The 21,675-nt window shown below is 46.2% G+C and overlaps 1 protein-coding gene across 3 annotated transcripts in view; it reads left to right on the forward strand.

Annotated features, from left to right (window-relative positions):
- Window positions 1-642: 642 nt before the first annotated feature.
- Window positions 643-21,675, forward strand: part of CPEB1 (cytoplasmic polyadenylation element binding protein 1) — a 172,035-nt gene continuing 151,002 nt past the window's right edge. For all 3 annotated transcript variants that reach the window (XM_077473127.1, XM_077473128.1, XM_077473129.1), the window contains exon 1: window positions 643-761. In XM_077473127.1, coding sequence (XP_077329253.1) covers window positions 747-761 — 15 coding nt within the window. In that variant the 5' untranslated portion in view covers window positions 643-746. The remainder of the gene's footprint in view (window positions 762-21,675) is intronic.

The following is a 21,675-nucleotide window of genomic DNA, read 5'->3' on the forward strand; positions in this document are numbered from 1 at the left end:
TCGGCGTGACATCATCTTTTATATTTTATAAAAATATTTGAGTTGTGTAGTGTGTTTTTTGTGCATTAAAATTCACCAAAGTGTATTTTTTCCCAAAAATTGCGTTTAAAAAAATGCTGCGCAAATCCTGTGTGACTTACAAAAAATGCAAAACCCACCAATGTATTCTCTAGGGCCTCTGCTCTAACAATATAGATAATGTTTGGGGGGGGGGGGGGGGTTATAAGTGATTTTTCTAGCAAAAAATACTGCTTGTCACATGTGTGTACCAGAAAATGCCTGGTCTTCAAGAGGTTAATGACTTTACTACCTCTGCAGGAAGTCCGTGCCATGCATCCACTGCTCTTTTCATGGAATAAAACACTTTCCAAGGTTAGTTTTGGTTTAAAAAAAAAGTTGTCTTTTCAGTTCTATTTCATCCAGCATATTTGTGTCTTTGTATCCCATTAGAGCAGCTTTCTGTACATGGCTCAGAGTGTTCTCTGCTATAGCCGTACACAGGTCACACCCCAGGCGCTGGCCCCGCCCCCAACACGCAGAGCGCGGCACTCAACTCGCCCCGCGGACAGGTGCAGCCAATCACCGGGCGGCTCACGTTATTGGAGGGCGGGACATATAAAAGAGCGGACGGGACACGTGCAACTGGTTGCAAAACGTAAAGAAAAGTTAAAAAAAAAAGTGGAAGCAACTGGAAGCGGTTTTTAAAAAATAGAGCACGTTCCTCCATCCCGAGGAGGACCCGAGCCATGGCCTTCCCATTGGTAAGGAGCGGGTGTCTTTAGGCCGGAATTATGGGAGCTGAAGTGGTTTCCAGCTTGCAATGGACAACGTTGGCCGACAATTGTGTGTTGTATGAGATGCATGTGATGGCGGCCGGGGGTTGGTGCGGCAAGGAGTATTCTGAGCGGAGCACAGCGTGAGTCTAGAGCGGTGTGTAGCGGCCTACAGTTAGAACATGAAGGGTCTAATTGGTGGTTGTGGGGTACGGCATGGCTGAGCCTATCATAAGCGGCGAGGTGAGGGTTAATTTCCGAGGAGGTGGTCACGTATCTCCCCTTGTGTACTGCGGCACGGCTGGCGGGAAGACATGTGGGCGCTGCAGGTGAAACGTGTGTTATAGGGGATGGAGGGCGGGCCTTGTGAGCTGCACGGCCCCCGAGGAGCCGTCGGAGTTCCGGCGCGGTGTGCTCTAGACTAGGCCGGTGTGTGTTGTATTTGTAAATGGGTGAGGGACTGTTAAAGTGACAGTACACGGAATTCCTCCCCCAGAGTCCGTGTAGTGGTGAGGGCGGGAGGGGTCATGCTGTGTCCCATATCTCCACACACTGCTCACTACTAAATGGCACAGAAATAGACTCCTGTGTGGTGAGTCTACTGTCTGGAAACTTTAAAGTGGTTCTAGAATGATTTTCTGGCACTTTTTTGTTCACGTGTAACTAATAATAATAATAATAATAATAAATAGCTGCAACTAACGATTATTTTCATAATCGATTAGTTGGCCAATTATTTCGATTAATCGGTTAATAACCTTAAAAAAAGTGTGGTGTATAATTTAGTTAATATGTAAAGTTTAAAAAAAAGGCAATTTATTCTTAAATATCTCTATGCAGTGGTAAATATAAATAACCAACTATATGGTTAGGGAGAAAAATATCTAATCAACTCTGAGAATAACAGACAGAAGAGATATACTATATATATTAGAGGGGATATACTGTATATAACCGTACCATTAGAAGAGATATACTGTATATACTATTAGAGGAGAGATATACTATTAAAGGGTCAATCTAGTAAATATCATCAGACTCATTAACTTTAACCCCATTTTGTTACTGGCCGATTAATCGTTATGAAAATAGTAATCGATTGATTTCATAATCGATTAGTTGTCGATTAATCGATTAGTTGTTTCAGCCCTATTATCAATTCAGTTTTTGGTGAAGAAGCTTTTGTGTTTTTTTTTTTTTGTTTTTGCTAAATGTGCTTGAGGGGGATTGTTGCCATATTAGTGCACTTGAGTACTATCCATGACTTTTTTTTTTTATTTGCACTGAGAATTTTTCAGGTAAAGCTTTGGGATATGTCTCATTCAAGGTGCAAGTAGGGGTAGACAACGAGAGATGGAGATCTACCTGGACAACATTGCAGAGAGCAAAGATCACCAGGGAGCAGCGCCCCTCATTCAAAAAGTGTGTGTATTAGGGGTGCACCGAATGGGTTTTTTGGTGCCGATACCGAAAATGAAAAATACACTAGGCTGAAAACCGATACCGAAACATATTTAAAAAAATATATATTTTTATACAGGAGACGGTCAGAGACTGGGGACGCGCCACAGGAGACTTCTCCCATTGCAGGCCAGTGTCCCCCATTGCAGGCAGCCTGTGCAGGGAAGAGCCGCCTCTTGATAGAAAGATCATCCGTCCAATCCTGCGGATGATCTAAGTGCCTGGACAAGGGGGAGGGGTTGTGTGTGACGGCACGTGGCCGGGAACACACAGCTATTGAAATGAAAGCTGTGATGTTCCCGGCACTGTGATCAAACAGGCGACGGAGACGGCACTCCTGCGCTATACACCCCCCCCATGACTGGCGGCACCAGGGGTGGGGGGTGGAGCCCTGCCCCCACCCAGGCCACGCCCCATTTTTGGCCCCCTTATCAGATGCATCCCGTGTGTGTGTGTGTGTGTATATATGGAATTAAATGGCAAGCCCTGCATTGAAACCTAGAAAGATCTCCTAAAACAGTCACTGTAAAATATTGACATGGACTACTCCAACAATAAATTGCCATGTCATTTATGACATGTCACCGTAAAATAAGATGCATTTGGCCTACCTTAAATGTTAGCTTCATTGAGAAACTCTGCATTCCCTTTTATTCATCTTTTTTATTTATTTATTATTCTCCCCCCCCCCCCCCCGTGTCTGAGTAATTGGTATTGGTAGCCTGCAATTGTCGAGTTGCCAACCCCCAGTTAGATCTTGAAGTGGGGCATACCTCAAAAGCTTGTCCTGAAAAATTACATGTTAGTGCATATAAGTATTATGGACAGTACTTAATTGCTTCTAATGCAAAAATACATAGCCCAATTTTTCTTAAATTATAAGATGCCATGACGAGTAAATGGATATCAAACATGTCATGCTTTAAAATTGTATACGCCCACACAGCGGTGACAAATTTAACCTATGTGATGCTTTAAAAGCCTTTACGAGAGAGAGAGAGAGAGAGAGAGAGATGACAGGTACTTTATGGAAGGATCTGTCTATAAGACATGGACACAGACAAGGATTTCTTCACAATAACAATGTAGTAATCTGAAACAAACTTGGTTAAAATGCTTGCAATGTAAGCAACTCTTGAAATAGGCCAGGATGCCATGCCCACTGTGCATTCCACCAGTCCGGTAGTGTTGCATATGCGGTCCCAGCATACTCCCAGGCTGGATGCTGCCATCCGGTAGAGCACACATTGCACAATGTTGACCATTGAGTGTCTGGACTGCCAAGTTTTCTCTCTCCAATTACAGCCATCTATCTAGGTAAGGACAGATGAAGATTCTTGGCATAGAGTGATGAGGGCCTCGGCTAGCCATGTTTTCTCATGCCTTGTCATAGCGGACATATCTAGCCATCACTCCCCCCCCCCCCCCCCCCCAATTGCCTACCTGAGCCCCTTCTCTCTCCAGCGATGTCAAAGATCCTCTCAGCCATCCAGGACACTCTTGATTGGCTCACAGGGCAGAGGTGCTATTGGCTACTGCTGCAGTCAGCCAGCCAATCAGGGGCGATGGGTTGGGGCTCTGTCTGGATACACAAAGCTCTGGCTCAGCTTGGGTGCCCTGCAGCAAGCTGATGGCTGAGGGGCTAGGAGCAGCAAAAAGGACCTAAGAGGATCCAAGCTTCTCTATGCAAAACTGACTGCACAGTGGAGGGAAGTATAACATGTTTAAAAAAAAGCATTTGCCATCCCTGTAACCTTTTCTTGACCGGCTGCTGCAGTTGTACTGTGGCAGGTTCACACTGCTGCATGAGCCATCGTAGCTGTACTTCAGCTCTTTAAGACGGTATAGCAGGCACCTGCAGTGTCCCCAGAGCCAATGTAGATGCGATGGGCACCTGCGATTGCTTGTAACAGCGAGATTTGTATGTAAACGCACAAATCTTGCTCCTCAGGGGAGAGGAGAAAGATCATGTCCTAAGTAGGAACACTGAATGGTCTCCTCCCCTAGTCGGTCCCATCCCCCCAGCTAGAACACACCTAGTGAACAGTTAACCCCTTGATCACATCCTAGTGTTAACTCCTTCCATGCCAGTGACATTTATACAGTAATTGGCAGTTATTTGTAGCTCTTATCTCTGTATAAATGTCAGTGGTCTCAAGTGTCCGAATTTGTCTGCCTCAGTGTTGCAGTACCACTATATTGCAAATCTCTGCCATTACTAATAAAAGCCATAAAACTATTCCCTATATCTGTTTCCGCAAAAGTTATGTCTACAATTAATATATGCTTTTCTTTAGTTCATTAGCTGACACAGCGTCTGATCTTGACCTTGGGGTTATATCACCCCTTTAGGAGAGAGCTAGGCAGAAAGTGTTAAAAACAGCAACACTTGCACAGTACCACCAAGGGGTGGTCCTACTGGCTATAACCCCTCACACTGCATCCAGTAGCTCAGTTGTTTTTCTGTTTAGTGTAGAAGAACCTGGCTCCCGGTGGAACCATTGGTCCTGGGAATTTTTCTGCATTTTTGATTCCTGTGATCTACAATCAACAGCCGGACTGAGTGACAGGCTGGATAATATAGATCCTTGTATTCTCCCCAGCTTGGCCATTGAGCGTGAGCATGCCCTTACTACTTGCTGGGTCGGCCACGACATGCCCAGTCTAATCCAGGGGCGGCTGGTGAGCTATATGCTCCAGGGCACACAGATGACCAGACTACAGCTGTCTCAGTGTGCCGTGGCTGGCAGCCACCCCATACTGTTCAGGGGATGGGCTTGTCTGTGGAATGCATTCAGCAATCCCTGCAGGAGGGGTAAGTATGTTTCCACCTGTCTTGGCAGGATGGAGCAGCTGGGCATTCCCTTAGAGATTGACTAGGGGGTCTCACTCTCCCTTTCTTTGCCTGTCCCTTCCCCCCCTCCCCATGCTATGGGCCACTGTGTGACTGAGCACATGGGGGTGTGGTGGGTTTGGGGTGTAAGTCAGCCCAGGGTCACTGGACTCAGGAAGAATCCCACCTGATCAACATGCTGGAACTTCAGGCAATGCCTCTCCACATGGTCAGAGGCTGCAGGGGTGTCTGGTCAGGATCCAGTCAGACAAGCTCACGGCGGTGGCATATGTCAACCATCAAGGAGGAACAAGGAGCTTGGCTGCAACACTGGAGGTCACTCACAACATGCGCTGGGCAGAGCAGCCAATGCCGGTTGTTGGAAAACTGGCAAGTGGACTACCTAAGTAGTCAGATGCTGGACCAAGGGGAATGGTCGCTATATCCAGATATATTTTGGCTCCTTTGCCTAAGGTGGGGCACACCAAAGTCAAAGGATCCCTGGGTGGGCGCAGCAGGCGCATTATCAACTGATTTACGCCCCCCCCCCACTCAAACTTCTACCACGTCTGCTCCGCAGACTGGAGGCTGAGGGGATTCCGGTAATTATGATTGCCCCAGACTGGCCTCGGCGTCCGGGGTATGCCGACATAGTACGAATGGTGGCGGATGTTCCTTGGTGACTGCTGATGCAAGAGGACTTTCTGTCACAAGGTCCAATACTTCAGCCCGCTTTACCGTCACTGGCTTTAACGGCATGGCTGTTGAAAGCCAGGTGCTAAGGGCCAAGGTCTGTTGGATTCGGTAATATACACTATGTTGAGGGCACGGAGGTAATTTTCTCAAAGATTTATCATACGTGCAAGGCCTACATTTCCATGTGAGCAGATGGGGTGGCATCCGCACATACTCTATTTCCAGGATCCTGCTATTTTTACAGCAAGGAGTGGATCAGAAACGTAAGCATCATCAAGGGGCAGATATCCGCTTTAGTTTTTTTGCGCGTCCCTTAGCGACTCATTCATTGGTGAGTATGTTTGTTCAGGGGGAAACGACCACTGCTACCTCTGTGGGATTTGAATCTGGTGCTCTGTGCTTCAGAAACCGCCATTTGAAAACATTAGGGAGGTTCCCTTATTGACACTCTAAGTAGTGGCCATTACATCTGCCAGGAGGGTTTGAGTTGGAGGCCTTGTCTTGCAAGTCTTCCTACGTCAAGGATAACGCAGTGCTGTGGCCACAGCCTTTTCTTCCAAAGGTTGTTTCGAACTTTCATCTAAATGAGAACATTGTGCATCCATCCTTAGTCTAGTCTTTGCGGGTGATTACTACTACGGTTCCTTTTCGAAGGTTGGACTCGTGGTTTGTATCGGTGGCTGATCCGAAGAAGGGACTGGCGGTCTCATCGGCCACCATCTCTGGCTCAGACTGATTGTGTAGTTCAGGCTTATGCCATAGGGGGGCGGGGCACCCCCCTTTCCTGTCACAGCACATTCTACCAGGGCAATTGGTGCCTCTTTTGGGCTTTCCACCATCAATTGTCTGTTTCCCAGGAGTGTAAGGCAGCGACCTTGTCGTCCATTCACTTTCACAAAGTTTTACAAGGTTGATGTGAGCGCATCTTTGGATACTTCGGCCACAAGGTTTTGCAGGCTGCTGTTTAAGGCTGCAACTCCTCCGTTGACAGCTGGTGGTTATGGGTGGAATCATTGTTTTGCTGTTCCCACCCCTCCTTCTTTGACACTGCTTGGGGACATTCTTAAGGTCAAGATGAGATGCTGTCAATGAACGTAAGAAAATAGGATTTTTGTACTCCCTGTAACTTTCTTTTTCTCTGAAGTTCATTGACGGGCACAGCACCCACCCCTCTTTGTACTGCTTTTGATGAACTGAGTAGTTGGATGCAATATGAGGGGTTAGGGATGCACCGAAATTTCAGCCACCGAAACATATCGGCCGAAAAACACTCTTTTGGAAAATTGCCGAAAAGGGAAACGGCCGATAATGGAGCCGAAAATGGGGTGTGGCCTGGGTGGGGGTAGGGCTCCGCCCTTCGCCCCTGGTGCCGCCCATCATGGGCGGTGTATAGTGCAGTAGAGCCGCATCCACCGCCTGTTTAATCACAGCTTTCATTTCAATAGCTGTGTTCCCGGCTGCGCTGTCGCACACAGCCCCTCCCCCTTGTCCGGGCACTTTGATAGACAGATCACCTGCAGGATTGGACGGATGATCTGTCTATCAAAGTGCCCGGACAAGGGGGAGGGGCTGTGTGACGGCATGGCCGGGAACACACAGCTATTGAAATGAAACCTGTGATGTTCCCGGTGCTGTGATTAAACAGGCGGCGGCTCTCCTCTCTTCCCTTCACAGGCTGGCTGCAAAATGGGGCACGCTGGCCTGCAATGGGGCACACCTCCTGTACCACGTCCCCAGTCTCTGACCATCTCCTGTACCACGTCCCCAGTCTCTGACCATCTCCTGTACCACGTCCCCAGTCTCTGACCATCTCCTGTACCACGTCCCCAGTCTCTGACCATCTCCTGTACAAAAATAATTTTTTTAATCAGTATCGGTACTGTTTTGGTATCTGTCTCGGCACCAAAAAACCATTCGGTGCACCCCTAGTTATAGCCAGTATGCCCTGCCTAGTCGTTTTTAAGGGGTGATAGAACCCTAAAGTGAAGATGCTGTGTCCAGCAATGAACTTCAGATGATTTTATGACTAGTACAAAACTTTTATATATTTTTTTTCCCTCTAAACACCGCTAGAGAATATTAGTTGTTGCAATACTTTCTGTTACACCGTTACGCCAAGTAAATTGATACCCAACATGTCACACTTCAAAATTGCACCAACTCGTGGCATGGCGACAATCTTACTCTTAAATCTCAGACGTTTAACGAATTCCACCGGTTGCATGTTTTGCATTAGAGGTGGTCTAGGGCTAGAATTGCTCTACCAATTGCAGATGCTTCACCATTTTAATATACAGGTGCTACTCACATGTGTTCGCTTCTGAATACTGGCTCTGTGGGATGGAGCGTGTTTAAATTTATTTTTTTTGCCTTTATTTTTACACTTAAAAAAATCACTTTTATTCCTATTACAAGGAATGTAAGCATCCCTTGTAATAGAAAAAAAGCATGACAGGACCTCTTAAATATGAGATTTGGGGTCGAAGACCTCGGATCTCATTTACACTAAAATGCAATAGAAAAAGGCCCATTTAAAATCTATGGGCAGGAGTGAGGTTTTGACATTGCTTCTGCCCTGCAATGATATGGAGATGGGTGGGGGGGCTATCTTCCCTCTCACTCATCTCCATACCCAGGAAGGAGAAGCATCTGATCGCCTCTGCCACTACTGGTGGCTTCAGCAAGCGGCAGAGGAAACCGGAGGGAGGGGGACCTCAACGCCAATTAAATTATCTTGCGGTGAATCCGCTGCAGAGACCACTATTATTGGAAACGGGACCGCCTGCTAAAGAGGATACTGGGGTTATGGCAGGTAGCTACTGGGGTTATGGCAGGTAGCTGCTGCCATGATATTCCTCTTCAAAGTTAGGATGTCTATTGCCATGTGGTTAAGGAAGGGTAGAACAAGCCCCTCTGTAAACCCCGCATTGATAAGTTGGTTTACAAGGTGGCAATGAAAGGGCTTGCAAGGAATTGCTTTCTGGTGTTCAATAAGTTAAGTCTATGCTGGCAAACCTTGAAACTCCAAAACCAGCTGCAGCAGTACACCTTGCTTCAGCCCCAGAGGTGGGTGATGCAACGGAGATGAATCGGATTCTTTGTATGAGCCAAGTGAGATGGCATCATCTAGATATTCCAAGCAAAGGGGCAAGTTCACCCAAATACAGGCTCTCAATGAGGTGGATGCTTTTATTGGGGTGATCTACGAGACATTGGATCAAAGAGCAGACCTCCTTGTCCCTACATGACCAGATGTATCCAATCCTGAAAGACCAAAACAGGTTATTTCTGGGACACAGTGCACTGATGGACTCTATTAAGATTTGGGGGAAAATAATTTGTTTCCACCCAAAGTATTAAGATTCCTTTTCAGCAAGGATTCCGCCTGTGTTTGGAACAAAGTGCCCAAAGTGGATGCAGCCTTTTTCCCCAGTGCACTAAATCAACAGACTTAACCTTTTGAGGACATGGGTATCCTTGGGGAACCCCGTGAACAAGAGGATGAAGATACTGCTGAAAAGGTCATGGAAGTAGCCATGACAAATCTAAAACCTGCAATGGCTACAATAGTGGCTTGTAATTTTGGAGGTCTGGTTGGACCTCAGGAAGGAATTTTGGATTTCCTTCCCATGCTGCTCAAAGCGGCAAGCTATATGGCAGATTCATCTGCTGAGTCGGTCAAGCTATTGGTGAAGACTGCTGTCCTTATAAATTCAGCTTGCAGGGCTTTATGGTTAAAATCCTGGTCGGTGGACTTGGCCTCAAAGGTTAGGCTGTGAGGCATCCCCATTGAAGGAGACTTCTTTGGGCAGGATCTAGGAAATGTTTTTTCATCCCCAAAGACTGGGGCTGTCACAGGGACAGACCTCTAAGGGACCAACCCTTAAACAGTTGGGAGGTGGAAAACAAAGGGGTCCTGTGTTCCCCTCCTAAAAGAACCACCACATCCCAGTGACTTGGTTCCTGTAGAAGGGAGATTGGGGCAGTTCCTTCCACAGTTGAAAGACTACCCAAACAAATTTTATACTGGGAACAAATTTTATACTGGGAACAATCAGGGAAGGCTATCAAATCCAGTTTGAGGTCACTCTGCCTGCAAGGATGTTTGTAACCACACCTCCCAGGGAGGTGCAGGAGGCTGGGGATCAGGTAGATCTTCCCAAAGATTTGAAAGATACCTGTTTTATCCTCAGAGGATCCTAATACAGGAGTGACATCACAAGACGGGTTGCTTGTGCACGCTTACTAAATTGGTTCGTTCAACCATTTTGCTGCTTGCAGTGCAGGCTCTTGATGAACTCTCCTCTAATTTGGGATCATTAAAACCTCCATCTGGGAATGCCTTTCCTATTCATGCATGGCTAAGGAAGCTTATGTATGCAGAATGGGAACATCTGGATAAACAATATTCTCCTAATATTCTCCACACTTTATCTTGTGGAAGAGGACTTCTATAAAAAAAGAGGGGGGGGGGGGGGCGCATGATTCCTGCGATTTGATGCTGCAATTGCTTCAGTGAACAAGAATCTCGCATGTTTGGTGGATAATGCACTAATGTTAAAGGATCCAACAGATAAGTTGGAACTCCTTTTCTAAAAGCCATATGTCTTTGGCAAGCTCAGTAGCACAGCCGGTTCTTGCTGCAATTGGTCTATCCCAGTCCATTAAGGAACAGTTTGAGGAGATGCTTAAAATTCTGCCTGAGCAGGCCCAGCAATGGGCTGGTTTATCAGATGCACTGTTTCACAGTAGATACTATGAGATTCTATCATGCAAGCCTCATGGCATGCTTGAACTAGTGCATTCTCGCAGAGTTCTATGGCTGAAAAGTTGGCCAGCCCAAGCACTGTGTAAAAAAAACTTAGCCATTTGCCCTTTTCATGGGGAACCGCTATTTGGAGACCATTTGGATAAATGCCTCCAAAAGATCTCTAATGGGAAAAGTTCCCTTTTACCAGTAAAGAAACCTTTCTCTAAACGTGCTGCCTCACCTGTGCCAGGGGCATCAGCCTCTAGGCAGTCTTGATGGCCTCGACTGTCAGGTTCAAGGGGGAGACCTAAAGGGCAGCACCAGGGTCAGAAGAGATCTTGGGACAGAGCCCACAAAACAGAATACTAAAGCCTCCTTATGAAGGGGTGCCACCACTCACTAAGGGGGAGGCTCCTGCAATTCTCAAGGATCTGGCAGGACAGTGTCAAGACAGATGGGTGGCTTCTGCTGTTTCTCTAGGTTGCAAACTAGCATTCCAAGATTTTCCGTCTCCTCATTTTATAAGGTGAAATGTTCCCAAGGACCCAGAGAAAAAGGTCTCTCCTAGTGCTGGATCTATTATCCCAGTCAGTGATATCAGAGATCCCCTTAGTGGAACAGGGCACAGGTTTTTATTAAAACCTTTTCACGGTTCTGAAACCAAACAGAAGACCTATTCTGAACATCTGATCCTTTTGCATGGAGTCAATCCGATCGGTTGTTGCCATCCTTCACGGAGGGGAGTTTTTGGCTTCTATCAAAGCTTCATATCTCCACGTGCTAATATTTTCCACTCACAAGAAATTTTCAGTTTGTCCCCGCCATTCGCTCTAGCCACAGCACCACGGGTGTTCTCAAAATTCTGGCACCTCCTTTAGCCAGATTAAGGGCTCAAGGCATAATGGGCCTAGACTATCTGCTTTTTTAATCATTTCGTTTCAGGTCTAAAACAGTCTGGTCACAACTGTAAACTACCTGGAATCTCTAGCTTGGATTCTCAACCTAGAAAAATTCTCAAAACCATCAAGGAGATTGCAGTACTTGGGTCTGCTCATAGATGCCATACAGAAAAGTATTCCTACCCCAGACAAGAATCTGTTCCATTATAGAACTAATTAAACTAATCAAAGCGAAGAAAAATCCTTCCATTCATCTGTGCATGAGATTGTTGGGGAAAATTATGGCCTCCTTCAAGGCCGTCCCTTACATGCAGTTTCATTCAAGACTGCTACAAAACACAATCCTGGCGGCCTGGAACAAAAAAGGTTCAGGCCTTGGATTTTCCAGTACACCTGGCTCCCGATGTGTGTCAGAGCCTAAATTGGTTGGTATCCAGCAACCTCCAAAAGGGAAAATCATTTCCACTCCTGGAAAGTGCTGACAGATGCCCGCCTTCTAGGCTCGGGAGCGGTCCTGGAAGATTCCGTCCAGGGGAGATGGTCCAAGTTGGAGAGGACCTTGCCCATCAACATTTTAGAGATTCTGGCAGGTCGTCTGGCTCTAGTCTGACAGTCAGACCAAGTGATTGTCCTGTCAGGATTCAGTCTGGCAATGCCACGGCTGTGGCTTACATCAATCACCAGGGGGGCATGAGAAGTTGTGCAGCCCAAAAAGAGGTGAAAAGTGTTCTGCCCAGGCTAGAACATAACATTCCTTGCCTATCCGTAATCATTCCAGGAATAGAAAATTGGCAGGTGGACTACTAGAGTCACCAATTATTTCCAGGGGAATGGTCTCTTCACCCAGACATCTTCCTAGCAATTTGTCAAAGGTGGGGTAGTCGACGTGGACCTATTTGCATCCAGATTCAACAAGGTCGACAACAAGGGATCCGCTAGCTTGCGGAACAGACTCATTAGTCTTCCCATGGGATCGGTTTTCACTGATCTATGCATTTCCTCCAGTTCTACTTTTGTTCCTGCTTGATCCTGTGAAGCAGACGTGGGAGGTGATTCTGGTAGCCCCAGCATGGCCCAGAAGATCTTGGTTTGCCGAGATCATAAAGATGGCAGTAGGAGTCCCATTATGGCCAGACCTTCTCGCACAAGGTCCAGTATTCCATCCTACCTTAGACGCTCTATAGGCACTATAGAGTCTGGAAGGCATATGAATGTTGTGGATCCAAGGGTTTGCACACCAGGAAATATAGGTAGGATCCTTTGATTTCCTGAAAATGGGATTAGAGATGAAACTGGCCTTGAGTACTATCAAGGGTCAAATCTCAGCCTTGTCAATATTTTTTTACGACCTCTGGCTTCTCACTCTGGTGCGTAGCTTTCTTCAGGGGGTAACGCAAATTAATCCCCCTATCAAGGCACCTCTAAATCCTTGGGATTTAAACTTGGTCTTATCGGCTTTGCAGAATCAGTTTTTTGAGCCTTTGACATTCCCTTGGTCCATTTGACTAGAAAGATGATCTTTTTGGTGCTAGAGTATCGGAATTAGCAGCTCTGTCTTGTAAAGGGCCATATTTGATCATGCATAAGGTGGTGCGTCCTCATCCTGACTTCCTACCAAAGGTGGTGACAGATTTTCACTTAAACCAAGATATTAGTCTTCCTCCTTCCCAGAGCCTCAGTCTAGGGAAGAGAAGGCACTGCATTCCCTTGATGTAGTAAGAGCGGTCAGTGTATTCAAAGGCGACCACTCGGATTTGCAAAACAGATGTTTTTACTGTACTGCCAGAAGGTCCACAAAGGGGAAAGGCGGCAGCATCAAATGCTACTATTTCCAAATGGATTTGTCGAGTCATTATTCAGGCTTATGGCTTAAAGGGAAGTCCTCTTCATGTTAAAGCACGCTCAACCAGGGCGATTAGTGCCTCTTGGGTGGTGCATCAGGCCTCTGGCTCAGATCTGTAAGGCCGCAACTTGTTCCTCAGTTCATAAGTTTACCAGATTTTATCAAATCTATGTTAAGGATCATGAGGATATTGCCTTTGGGCGCAGTGTCCTGCAGTGAGTCCTCTGGCCTCCTTTTGTCTCCCTCCCCCTCAGTTGCCATTGCTATGGGACATCCCACATAGTAAGTACTATGGCTCTGTGTTCCCTGATGTAAAAAGAGAACTGGATTTTTAAAACTGCTTACCTGTAAAATTCCTTTCTTTGTACATCAGGGGACAGAGGTCCCTCCCTTCTTGGTGTACATTTTTTTTTATTGCTTTGCTACAAAACTAAGGACTCTCAGTAGTGGGATGGGTTATATAGGGAGTACACTTGTCTTTGGGAGTGCCAGTTAGAGGTTGACCGATATGGGTTTTTCTCTGGCCGATGGTGATATTTAGAAATCACTGCGGCCGATATATGATGCAGATTTTTTATTTTATTTTTTTGGGCTGATTTTGTTTTTTTTGTCGTCCCCCCCTACCCCCCCTTCATCTCATAATATCTAACAGTTAGACACCTTTCACACTGGGGTGTTTTTCAGGCGCTTTTGGGCTAAAAATGGCACCTATAAAGTGCCTGCAAAACTGCTCCCCTGCAGTCTGTGTGAAAGCCTGAGTGCTTTCACACGGAGGCGATGCAAGCAGCATCTTTGGCGTGGTGTATACCACCACTCCTCCACCACTCCTGCCTATTGGAATGAATGGGCACTGCTGCTGAAGCACCTGCAATGCAACTTGGCAGCGGCGCTTCGTGGGCACATTTAACCCCTTCCTCCAACGCTAGCTGGATAAGTGCCCGTTAGCAGCGGAACAGTGTTGTTAAAATGATGGCAAAGCGGCACTAAAACAGGGAGCGTTTCACCGTCAACACTTGCCCACTCCAGTGTGAAAGCAGCCTTAAGTAATGCAGAATTTCTTACATTTAAACATTTATTAACCACTTGCCGACCGCCGCACGACGATATACGTCGGCAGAATGGCACGGGCAGGCATATGGGCGTATATATAAGTCCCTGCCTTCCTGCGGGTGGGGGGCCCGATCGGGCCCCCCCCCCGGTGCCTGCGGCGGTCGGCATTCGTTCGGGAGCGATCCGGGATGAGGGGGCAGCCATTCATTCATGGCCACCCCCTCGCGATCGCTCCCGACGAATAGAAATGCTCCACGACATCACTTCCTCTCCTCACAGGAGAGGAAGTGATGTAATCTCTCCTCCGTGTCGGTATTTTTCGTTCCGGCACCGAGGAGAGGGGATCGGTGAGTTGCACCAACACATCACACGTACAGTAGAACATGCCAGGCACGCCCCCCCCAGTCACAGTGACACAATTGCATTTTTTTTTTTTTTTTTTTGCATTGGTGTCATTTGTGACTGTAATAACTGTTAGGGCAGTTAGGGTTAGCCCCCTTTAGTTCTAAGGTACCCCCCTAACCCCCCCAATAAAGGTTTAACCCCATGATACCCCCCATCGCCAGTGTCACTAAGGCTGGGTTCACATTGCAGCGGTTTATGAGAACGGATGTGATTCGCACCGCACTGCAGTGCAAATCACATCTGATCTCTGTGCGATTCGAGTTCAGCCATACAGATAGTATGGCTGAATTCGCGTTGCACCCGCTGCAAACTCGCACAGGACCCTTTTTTTGGTCCGCAGCAGAATCGGATCGCATGGGTGTTCACACCATGCGATCCGAGTTTGCAGATCGCACTGCGATATGCGAACTGATCTGGGGGTGTCATTAACATTTCACTGACACTCCCAGCAGTTCGCATAGGGCAGTGTGAACTGCCGCCGGGAGGCATGCGATGCGGGAACCCGCCGCGGATTCGTGGCGTTCCCGCATCGCTCCAGTGTGAACCCAGCCTAATAAGCGATCGTTTTTCTGATCGCTGTATTGGTGTCACAGGTGACGCTAGTTAGGCAGGTAGGTATTTAGGTTCGCCGCAGCTTTTTATAGCGCCAGGGACCCCCATATACTACCGCATAAAGCCCCCTGATTGCCCCCTAGTTAACCCTTTCACCAGTGATCACCATATAACTGTTACAGGTGACGCTGGTTGGTTAGTTATTTTTTTATAGTTTCAGGGCACCCGCCATTTATTACCTAGTCTCACTAGTGTACCCCTAAATTTAGGGGTGTCTACTTTCCAAAATGGGGTCATTTGGGGGGGGGGGGGGTTTGTGCCATCTTGGCATTTTATGGCCTTCAAAACTGTAACGCCCTTAGAAAGCCTGAAGGCGGTGCTTGGTTTTCGGGGCCCCGTACTAGGCTCCCAAAAAGTCCCACATATGTGGTATCCCCGTACTCAGGAGAAGCAGCAGAATTTATTTTGGGGTGTCATTTCACATATGCCCATAGCATGTGTGAGCAATATATCATTTAGTGACAACTTTGTGAAAAAAAAAGTTTGTAATTTTCCCGTAACTTGTGGCAAAATATAAAATATTCCATGGACTCAACATGCCTCTCAGCAAATAGCTTGGGGTGTCTACTTTCTAAAATGGGGTCATTTGTGGGGATTTTGTGCCATCTTGGCATTTTATGGCCTTCAAAACTGTAATAGGTAGTGAGAAGTGAAATCAAAAATTTACGCCCTTAGAAAGCCTGAAGGCGGTTCTTGGCTTTCGGGGCCCCGTACGCGGCTAGGCTCCCAAAAAGTCCCACATATGTGGTATCCCCGTACTCAGGAGAAGCAGCAGAATTTATTTTGGGGTGTCATTTCACATATGCCCATAGCATGTGTGAGCAATATATCATTTAGTGACAACTTTTGTCATTATTCAATCGCTTGAGGCAAAAAAATAAAATATTCAATGGGCTCAACATGCCACTTATCAATTTCCTTAGGGGGTCTACTTTCCAAAATGGGGTCATTTGGGGGGGGTTTTGTACTGCCCTGCCATTTTAGCACCTCAAGAAATGAGATAGGCAGTCGTAAACTAAAAGCTGCGTAAATTCCAGAAAACTTACCTTAGTTTGTAGATGTGACAACTTTTGCGCAAACCAATAAATATACAGTTATTGACTTTTTTTTTTTTTACCAAAGACATGTGGCTGAATACATTTTGGCCTAAATGTATGACTAAAATTGAGTTTATTGGATTTTTCTAATAACAAAAAGTAGAAAATATCATTTTTTTTCAAAATTTGCGGTCTTTTTACGTTTATATCACAAAAAATAAAAATCGCAGAGTCAGTCAAATACCTTTTAAAAGAGAGCTCTATTTGTGGGAAGAAAAGGACGCAAATTTCGTTTGGGTACAACATTGCATGACCGCGCAATTACCAGTTAAAGCAGCGCAGTGCCAAAGTGTAAAAAGACCTCTGGTCATTTACCAGCAAAATGGTCCGGTCTGAAAGTGGTTAAACAAACATCCAATCGTTCACTTGCATGTATAATTTAGTGTGTGCATTGCAGAAACCGCTATTTTATTCCCTAGGTTATAATTTTTGGGGGTTCTAAGTGATTTTCTAGCAGAAAATACAGTATTTTTATTTGTAAGCATCAAATGTCAGAAAACATTTAGTTAAATGGTTAAACTGAGAACTCTATACACGGAGTTGAGTTCATTCATAAGTGGAAACATTGTATCTTTGCTCTTGGCAGACTGCAGAGGAGGAAAGTAGCTTCACTGATGTCTTCAGGCAACTTGCATTGACTTCTATTACTGAAGTAATTTGCAAGTTTCGCTGAAGATATCAGCCTTAAGGCTGCATTCATACCTGAGCGTAGTGTTTTTAAGCAGAAAATCGTGCAAATTTACTGTGATTTCGTGGCATTTTAGCTGCGTTTTTACCACGATTTTGTGCAGGACAAAGGTCACCAATGTAAAGAAACACCCAAATCTGCTCGATTCGAGCGACAAAAAAGGGTCCGGAACTTGTTTGCGCTTCAGGCGTTTTCGGCTTCAGGCAACATGGAGTTGGAGATGTGAACCATCTCCATTGAGAATAGACTTTTTTTTTCTTTTTTTTCCCCTCTAGCATTTTGTAGCTTCAAGCTACAAAATGCTCAGGTGTGAATGGGGCCTAACAGCACAATCGGCCGATGCCGATTAATTGCCAAATTTCGGCCGATATATCGGCAGACCTCCAGTGTCCATCACTTATCAGTGGCCCATATAACCCACATAGTAAGTACTATGGCTGTGTCCCCTGATGTACATCAAAGAAAAGGATTTTACAGGTAAGCCGTTTTAAAAATCCTGTTTTTTGTGGCCATATCCACATCTAGATGTATTAGTGAACTGCAGGCACTTTCCATTAAGGAGCCTTTTCGGCAAACCTTTGAAGACAAGCTAGTGCTACGTACAGACCCGGGTTTTTGTAGTGTCGAAATTCCACAGGACTCAGGAAATGCTTTTGCCTTCATTCTGTGGGTACCCCACCAATCCAAAAAAAAATGTTTCCACCATTTGGATGTGAGCCTGTCTTAGGGTATCTGGAATTGTCAAAGCCTTAGAAAATCCAATGCTCTATTTTGCATTTGGGGAATACATTTGGGGTTCCAAGCTTCAAATTGCAAGGTGAATTAAGCAAGCTATTGTGGAAGCTTGCAAATTTAAAAGGAATAAAGGAATGTCCCTACTTGCCAGTAACTGTTTCTAGGAGTCGTCCACGACAGCAGGGATTCCTTCCCTATATGCTGTTATAACTTTGAGTGTTTCAGAAGCCATTCCGGAGAAGCTCTTGGTTAAAGACTTTAAAGATCTGAATATGAGGCTCCACCTCCGGAGGCAGGAAACAATCTAGTACTGTTGACAACTCCTAGAAACAGATGTGGATAATGACAGAACTCTGGATGGTCGCACTCCAAGGCTAAAACTATGCTTTATTCAAATTAGGACACAGGAAATGACATCACAGCAAAAGATGCTAACAGCTGATGCGTTTCGCACTAAGGCTAGTGCTTACTCATAGCTGGTTGAGTATGCTATGAGTAGGCACTAGCCTTAGTGCGAAACACATCAGCTGTTAGTATCTTTTGCTGTGAAGTCATTTGCTGTGTCCTAAATATTTGAATAAAGCATTGTTTTAGCCTTGGAGTGCGGCCGTCCAGAGTCCTGTCATTATCCACATTATCTGCATGTTGTGGCTCGCACCCGGATCCCTTCACCTGGAGCAATTATCTGAGTTCCCAGGACCTGCCTTTTGAGTAGTGGTGTATATCTCTCCTAGAAACAATTACGGGTAAGTCTAACTTTAATTTTTTTATTTTTCAAAATGTTAGCTTTTTTTGTTGGCGCAAAAATAAAAACCAGAGGTGCTCAAATACCACCAACTCTGGGGGCAGGGGACACTTTGTTTGGGTATAACGTTGCACGACTGCAATTGTCCGTTAAAGCGTCAGTGCTGTATTGCAAAAAATGGCCTGGTCATGAAGGGGGTAAAGCCTTCCAGGGCTGAAGTGGTTAAGCAGTGTTCACCACTTGCCAACTGCACAATGTAGCTTTACTGTGCAGAATCGTATATGTGTATATTCTTTCAGGTAGGGGGCCATGCACCAGCTGTACTGTGATTAGTTGCAGCACAAGCCGATCAGTGGGTGCAGGCCAATGTATGGCCTCCAGCATCCGCTGATCGGCAAAGAGGAAGATGGACAGAGCTCTGTCCTATGCAAACAATGCAGAGCTCTGTTCTGTCAGTTGGGATTTGCTGGTTTGTTGCCCTGCAAAGCAGGGAATAAAACCCAGTACAACATAGTAAACAAACAAGGTTCGACACACGGTTAACCCCTTAATTTCCCTAGATGTGTAACACCTTCCCAGCCACTGTCAGTACAGTAACAGTGCATACTTTTAGGCTCCCACAATTGTCTGTCAGATTGCTTGCCATACTATTGCAGTGCCATTAGAAGTTGCTAATCGCCTCCATTACTAGTATAAAAAAATTCCAGCATGCATGCCATAGTTTGTAGATATAAATTTCTCTAGTCATCTTCCAGGATGGTACACGAGAGATGACTGGCCCACCTGACATTAAAAGCAAGCAACACATGAGGTTAAAAGGCCCCCCCCACCTCAGTTCAATTCCAACAGCAAAATGTTTGTTTGCCAGACCTGAATTTGGTAGTGGATGGCCCCCCCCCCCCCCCCCCAGTTGTACACCAAAGTCAGAAGGCTGCATGTCTAGCCAGGGCTCAGTCCCCTCTTAGGGGGCTGCAATGGCTGAGGTGGGACACAGTCCCCGGCAAAGAGCCTCCTGGCACAGGGGTATCCCAGAGCTCCTGTGGGCACATACCTTCTCCCTTGCCTTCCACCCAGACCAGGTGCATGGGGGGGCCTGAAGGAGCCAGACGGTCAGCTGGAGTCTAGAACACTTCAGGGGTGGAGGGTGTCTGTTTCCCAAAATTGCGGCTCCATAAGGAATGCTGGAAACACTCCCGGGAGAAGGTGGAGCAAGATGGTGCCATTCCCGGGCGGCATCACTTCCGTTTCCAGTCTACGGCAAAATGGCGGATCCGGAGACACTAGAGGCCAAAACACTCCCGATGGCGGCATCCTGGCCATAAGAATCCAGTGGAGCCAAGCAAAGGTCCCACAGGCTCACCACCTGAATCCTCACAGCAGGGCTCCTTGGAAAGGAACCAGCTGGGACCAGGAGGAATGGGGAAAAGTTATGCCTACCTCCCCAGGAGGAAGCCACGGGTGGTGAGTCTTCCTCCATCTGGCAGGTGGTGGTTTGAGGGGTCTTACCCACACCCCTTGGAGGGGGCAGTAGGAGAGACTGTTATAGTATGGGTTCTGTCGTGTGTGTGTGTGGTTAGTTATTTTTTTTTGTTGTTTTTTTTATCTTCGGGAGTAGATGAGTTTGAGGATCGAGAGGAGTCCGATGAAAGCTCATTAGAGGGGGGGGGGCGCGCAGACTGAGAGCCAGGATAGTGATAGTCCTAGATGTAATAGACACCTTTTAATCCCATGGAGGACATGGGGCAGTTACTGAGGGCAATCTCTGCCTCTGAGGATATCACAACCTCCAGTTCAGGTGACAGCCCAGGGTGAGATGTACAGGAGGTTGGGTAAACGTCAGTCCAAGGTATTCCCAGTTCATAAAACTGAGGTAATTTTGAGAGTGGCAGGACCTGGAGAGAGGTCCGTAAGCCTAAAACTTGGAAGAGGTTTCTCTTTAAGGAGGAAAAAGTTAAAGTCCCCCAAATTAGATGCAGCCCCGTCACAGGTCTTTAAAATCAATTTTATCTTTTGAAGACTTGGGTAACATGAGACCAAATGTACAGAAGGACTGAAACACTACTGCGAAGTCTGGTATGCCAATGTAGCAGCCAAGGCTCCTGCGTAAGACAAGGAATGTGGATGCTTGGCAGGGTCTCCTGCCATGTTGCTAGAGGGAGTAATTCCAAAGAATTCAGACTCTAGATAATGAGCAAGGCTGTGGCATACTTGGCAGATGTGGCAGTGAAAACTGGACCAAAAAAGACCACAGGTAAATTGGCGTCCCTCAAAGAGGAAGGAAACCCTGATGGGTTTTGCGTCCTTTTTCCCTGCAAAGGTAAAGCATAATGGGCTACTATGCATCGAACAGTAGCGCATTATGTGTCACTTGACACAGGAGCCAGTGATGTCACCACTGTCCATTTTCCTTCTGGGTATTGTGGCTCTGGCACTGTGATTGGCCAGAGCCAGGATGACGTCGCTAACGACATGCACCATAGACAGAGGTGCCTGTCTTTTTTGCAAATATCTCCTTAACTGTTTAGATTTCTTGCACCTACAGGTAAGCCATAATCTAGGCTTACCTGTAGGTAAAAGTGGTCTGTAAGGGTTTACAACCACTTTAACACGGCAAGGAAGGATGTGTGGGTTAAATTGTGACATATGTCCAGGTCATGGCTCTCTGGGTTGCTCTTTTGAAGGTTCCTAGCTTTTTGGCCTGGCTTGGATCAGTTCTTATCTTAACCACTTCAGCCCCGGACCATTTTGCTGGACAAAGACCAGACCACTTTTTGTGATTCGGCACTGCGTCGCTTTAACTGACAATTGTGCGGTTGTGCAACGTGGCTGCCAAACAAAATTGACGTTTGTTTTTCCCCCACAAATAGAGCTTTCTTTTGGTGGTATTTGATCACCCCTGCATTTATTTTTTGCGCTATAAACAAACTCATTATTTTTTTACTTTTTGTTATAATAAATATCCCCCAAAAATATATTAAAAAAAATTCCCTCAGTTTAGGCCGATGCGTATTCTTTTTGTTAAAAAAAATTGCAATAAGCGATTGGTTTGTGCAACATTTATTAGCATTTACAAAAAGGGGGATAGTGT

Source organism: Lithobates pipiens, unplaced genomic scaffold, assembly GCF_037356315.1.
Source record: "Lithobates pipiens isolate NorthernLeopardFrog02 unplaced genomic scaffold, aLitPip1_a1.2 Scaffold_8, whole genome shotgun sequence".
Taxonomy (NCBI): domain Eukaryota; kingdom Metazoa; phylum Chordata; class Amphibia; order Anura; family Ranidae; genus Lithobates; species Lithobates pipiens.